Source organism: Cupressus sempervirens, chromosome 2 (genome assembly GCF_028749045.1).
Source record: "Cupressus sempervirens isolate cs-2001-9-10 chromosome 2, ASM2874904v1, whole genome shotgun sequence".
Taxonomy (NCBI): Eukaryota; Viridiplantae; Streptophyta; class Pinopsida; order Cupressales; family Cupressaceae; genus Cupressus; species Cupressus sempervirens.
This window is the reverse complement of record NC_143119.1, coordinates 170,755,223-170,759,429: the sequence shown is the minus strand read 5'-3', so window position 1 is coordinate 170,759,429 and position 4,207 is coordinate 170,755,223. Positions and strand designations below refer to the sequence as shown.

Genomic DNA, 4,207 nt, shown 5'->3' with positions numbered 1-4,207 from the left:
AAGATTCAACTGCCTTGTAGGTCAAACTGCGGTATTGACTCTGACTTTTACTTTCGCTCCAGGACATAACGTCAATTGACGTATTGACTTCAAAATCTTTTGTTACGCCTTTTCACACAACTCGTCATTTTCTCGCCTTCTTTCTTCGCTATTAAACTGTCATTCATGGTCCTTTTTTCACCTCAATTCTAGTAGTTTTCTTCTCACCATTGTAGCTGAGATGAAAATGGAAGGACTACCTCTTCATCTATGTCATTCTCAGCATTTCAATCTGCGCTTCTTCTTTCTAATTGTCTTCACAACATTCAGGCCATGCCTCACTTCTTTATCTCAAGCTTGTACTGAACCCTCTAAATGTGGGGATCAAACCTTGGATGCAAAGAACAGCGGCTGCGGTGAACCTCATGCGCTTCAGCTAGAGTGTGACCATAGAGTGCCTCTACTCAATTTCAGCGGCTACCAATACTATCTACTCGAACCTTTTGGCCACCGGAAAGAGGACCCTATCAATTCTATGAGAATAGTTGATAGAAATATGTGGGGAGGCGCTTGCGATCCATCGACCAGTAATCATACAATGGAATTATGGTCTACGCCTCACTTTCGCATTTCTGACGAGTACATCAATGCAAGTCTATGGGGAGAGTGCGGAGAAGATATGGAACAGTGCTTGCGTGCTGACGCATGTTATGCTTTAGAATGCAATAATAGTTGGTATTATTCAAACTTGAGTTTGGCTACATATTGTAAAACATTAGTGCAGCTACCTGTGAAAAAGTCCAAAAGAGATAATCCACCGTTGTTTCAAAGGATAAATGAAGGGTTCACAGTAATATGGAATTTCAGCGAAGGCTGTAAGCATTGCGAGTCGAGGAAAGATATTTGTATGCCCGACGCCCACAATCTAATGCAAGTCAGTTGCGAATCGTTGAAGCCCGGTAAGAGTTGTAATTCTCTTTCTATTTGTTGAGTGAATAGGATCAAATTTTTAAAATAAAATCCGTCTACATTTCCTAAGCAGAATACTAAGAATTACCTTCCCTTTATTTATATATTAAACCATGCAGGCGGGTCGAACACTGATAATAAGACTGCTATTGCTCTAGGTAAGCATCCCTTCCTCTTCAGTAGTGGAAGCTAAATACGCGTTACACTTGGAAACGCCTTAATTTTGTTCATCTGTCAATTATTTCAATCATTTTTATAGGACTGTTCTTAATTTATAAGCATTAATGTCATTATTAAATTCTGAATGATTAAAAACACATTATTAGTTTTCGATCAGATAAAATGTCTAACTTACTATTAATTAGGTAACTATAATAAAACTGTAATAATTAATCAGAATACTCTAATACAGGGAGCTCTATGGGTACAGTCGCACTAGTTATAGCGCTAGCAGTGATCTATGTTTTATATGTTAAGAGAAGAAAAAGCCCTCATTCCGGTGGCGAATACACTAATTATCAGCGGGATGACATGGAAGCAGGTCACATAATGCATATGATGGGCAGTTTACCGGTATTTCCTTATCAAGAGCTACAGAAAGCAACAAGTTTCTTCAACGAAAGGAACGAACTTGGAGACGGAGGGTTTGGCGTGGTGTACCTGGGTAAACTTGACGACGGACGAGCTGTAGCAGTGAAGAGGCTGTATCAGGAGAGCTCTAGAACAGTCGAACAATTTATGAACGAGGTGCAAATATTGTCGTCCCTTTGTCATCCGAACCTTGTTCGTCTCTATGGTTGTACAAGCCCGCAGAGTCCAATGTTACTTCTTGTTTACGAGTTTCTTCCAAATGGGACCTTGTCTGACCATCTTCATGGAAGCCGAAAAACTCCTACGGGCTTGCCTTGGGTAACTCGTTTAAACATTGCCATAGAAACTGCTGAGGCCTTGGCGTATCTCCACAGCACGAATCCGCCTATATTGCACAGAGATGTTAAATCCGATAACATTCTTCTTGACGAGCATTTCAGAGCAAAAGTTGCAGATTTTGGGCTTTCCAGATTGGTGCCTCTTAATGTGTCACATATCACAACTGCTCCCCAGGGAACGCCAGGTTATGTTGACCCAGAGTACAATGAATGCTTTCAGCTCACTGACAACTCTGATGTTTACAGCTTAGGAGTTGTTTTGGCGGAGATTATATCTGCCAAAGTAGCAGTAGACATTATGAGAAATAGAAATGAAATTAGCCTCGCTAATATGGCAACCGACAAGATCAGAAGAGGCGTTTTGAATGAACTGGTCGATCCAGATTTGCAGATTGAAAGAAATGAAGAGGTGAAGGTCAGTGTTGCTGCAGTTGCCAAGTTGGCGTTTGAGTGCCTTGCGATAGAAAGGGAGTGTAGACCAGCCATGAAAGAAGTTGTTACCCGTCTCATAGAAATAGAGGAGATGCTGCAGGAAAGCACGGAATCTTTCAGCTCAGTAAGCAGCACGATAACATCTTCGTTAACATCAATGGAGGAAAACTGGGCAGGCATAGCTTCGGATTGAATTGCTGCTCAGATTGGGTTATTGTTGTTTGCATTTAGTGTTACTTTTATTGTTTAATGTGGTAATGTATTGTGCTAAGTTCAAAATTTTGTAATATAATTTTGTATATTTCTTTTATATACTATATAAAAAAATGCTATTTACTATATAAAAAAATGTTATATATAGCTATGTTTTATAGATAAAATTCGATATGATTTTTTGTACATTTAATCATATAAAGCGGCCATGTGGAGATACTGTTACAGATTCAGTCAAAGCCAATTTCGCATTTCAGCGTCCTTTTGCTTGAGATCAAAATAGAGGACTCAAACAGATGAGAGGCGGCTGAAACAAAGTTGAAGGAGACGATTAACATATATGTTTTGTTATTTTTGGTAGGCTAGTGCTACTATGTAGTTGGGTTGTTGTGCGATTCTACATTTCTACATTTTGAATCTTTTTGTTGGCTTCATTTTATATCATTTATGTAAAATTTATGAGATAACGCTCCTCTCATTCTAATGTAATAGAAAAACATTGAAATGTGAATTTTATTTATTTATGAATATGATGGATCAATGAGGGCACAATGTCACAGTCAAAATATCTGACCTTGGTGGATACAATAACAATATCATGATACCGTCATGAAAGTATTCTATGGATGACTTGCCATAATGTTATTTTAAAAATTACATATTTCATGAAAGTATCCTATAGATGGCTTGCCATAATGCTATTTTAAATATTACATATTTTATTTATTTTATAGTTCTACTTTTTTTAATTAAAAAATAATTATTGGTTTCAATTATTACTCTCTTTATTATTAGTCATAGTAACTACATGTCTTCTTTGTGTATTGTGAATGAGCTAATACATCTCAATATAATGAAGAATACATAAGAAATTTTCTGTAAAACAACTACGTCATTTTATTTTAAAAAATTAAATCAATGACAACAATTATATTAAAAAGGTAAAATTGATGGAATGTCAATGGCTAGTCAAAATGTGTATGATGTGAGTGATAGACCATGATATGTGTTCAAGAAGCATCCATTTGTGTTGCTATTGGATGACCCATTGGACACATTTTCACAAGTTCCAGAGAATGTGCTACATATTAAGGATCTCAAAAGTTATATTCACTATAAGATAGAAAGTATTGATGATCATGATATTCAATAGGATTTGGGAAAAATGTGTAACAATGACCCAACCTTGAAGTCTGAGTATGTGCACCTAGATAGCTTAGTTCTAGTGAAGTATATGTTCTATATGGAGTTTCACAATTATGATTGGACCGGAATAATTCTTAGTAGGGTACATGATGATATGTTGTGGCTAGGTGATGCACATATTGCTATTGATAATGACCTAATTGATAAGGTCAAGAGATTAAGTAATGAATGTCGTAATCATGTTAATGCTTGAAGAATGTTAGGAATATGGTTGAGACAAACTTGAATACAAGGTTTGATAGAAGAAACATGAAGGTAGACTCCATTCAAGACAAAGGAGTAAAGCTACTAAGAAAGATATTAAGGTACAAGTTCAACCATGGATTGAGGGTTAATTCAGAACTAGCAAGATTTTTGCATGTTGCTTATGTAATGGCAGTACAAGAAAGAAAAGTTAGTTTGTGTGAGATTATCATATTACAATTATTGGATAACATTGCAAAGTTGAAGAAAACAAAGAGTGCAATTTTCAGATTTGA

General features: G+C 36.5%; 1 protein-coding gene across 2 annotated transcripts; it reads left to right on the top strand.

The window, feature by feature from the left end:
* The first annotated feature begins 200 nt into the window (after positions 1 to 200).
* Positions 201 to 3,050, top strand: LOC149571607 (LEAF RUST 10 DISEASE-RESISTANCE LOCUS RECEPTOR-LIKE PROTEIN KINASE-like 1.2). Of its 2 annotated transcripts, none has more exons than XM_089809511.1 (3): positions 201 to 938; positions 1,068 to 1,106; positions 1,490 to 3,050. In XM_089809511.1, the coding sequence occupies exons 1-3, from the start codon at positions 221 to 223 to the stop codon at positions 2,500 to 2,502; spliced, it is 1,770 nt and encodes a 589-aa protein (XP_089665637.1). In that variant the 5' UTR covers positions 201 to 220; the 3' UTR covers positions 2,503 to 3,050. The 2 variants fall into 2 exon arrangements, with proteins under 2 accessions (XP_089665637.1, XP_089665631.1); XM_089809505.1 differs by having other exon boundaries at positions 1,361 to 3,050.
* The last annotated feature ends 1,157 nt before the right edge of the window (positions 3,051 to 4,207 follow it).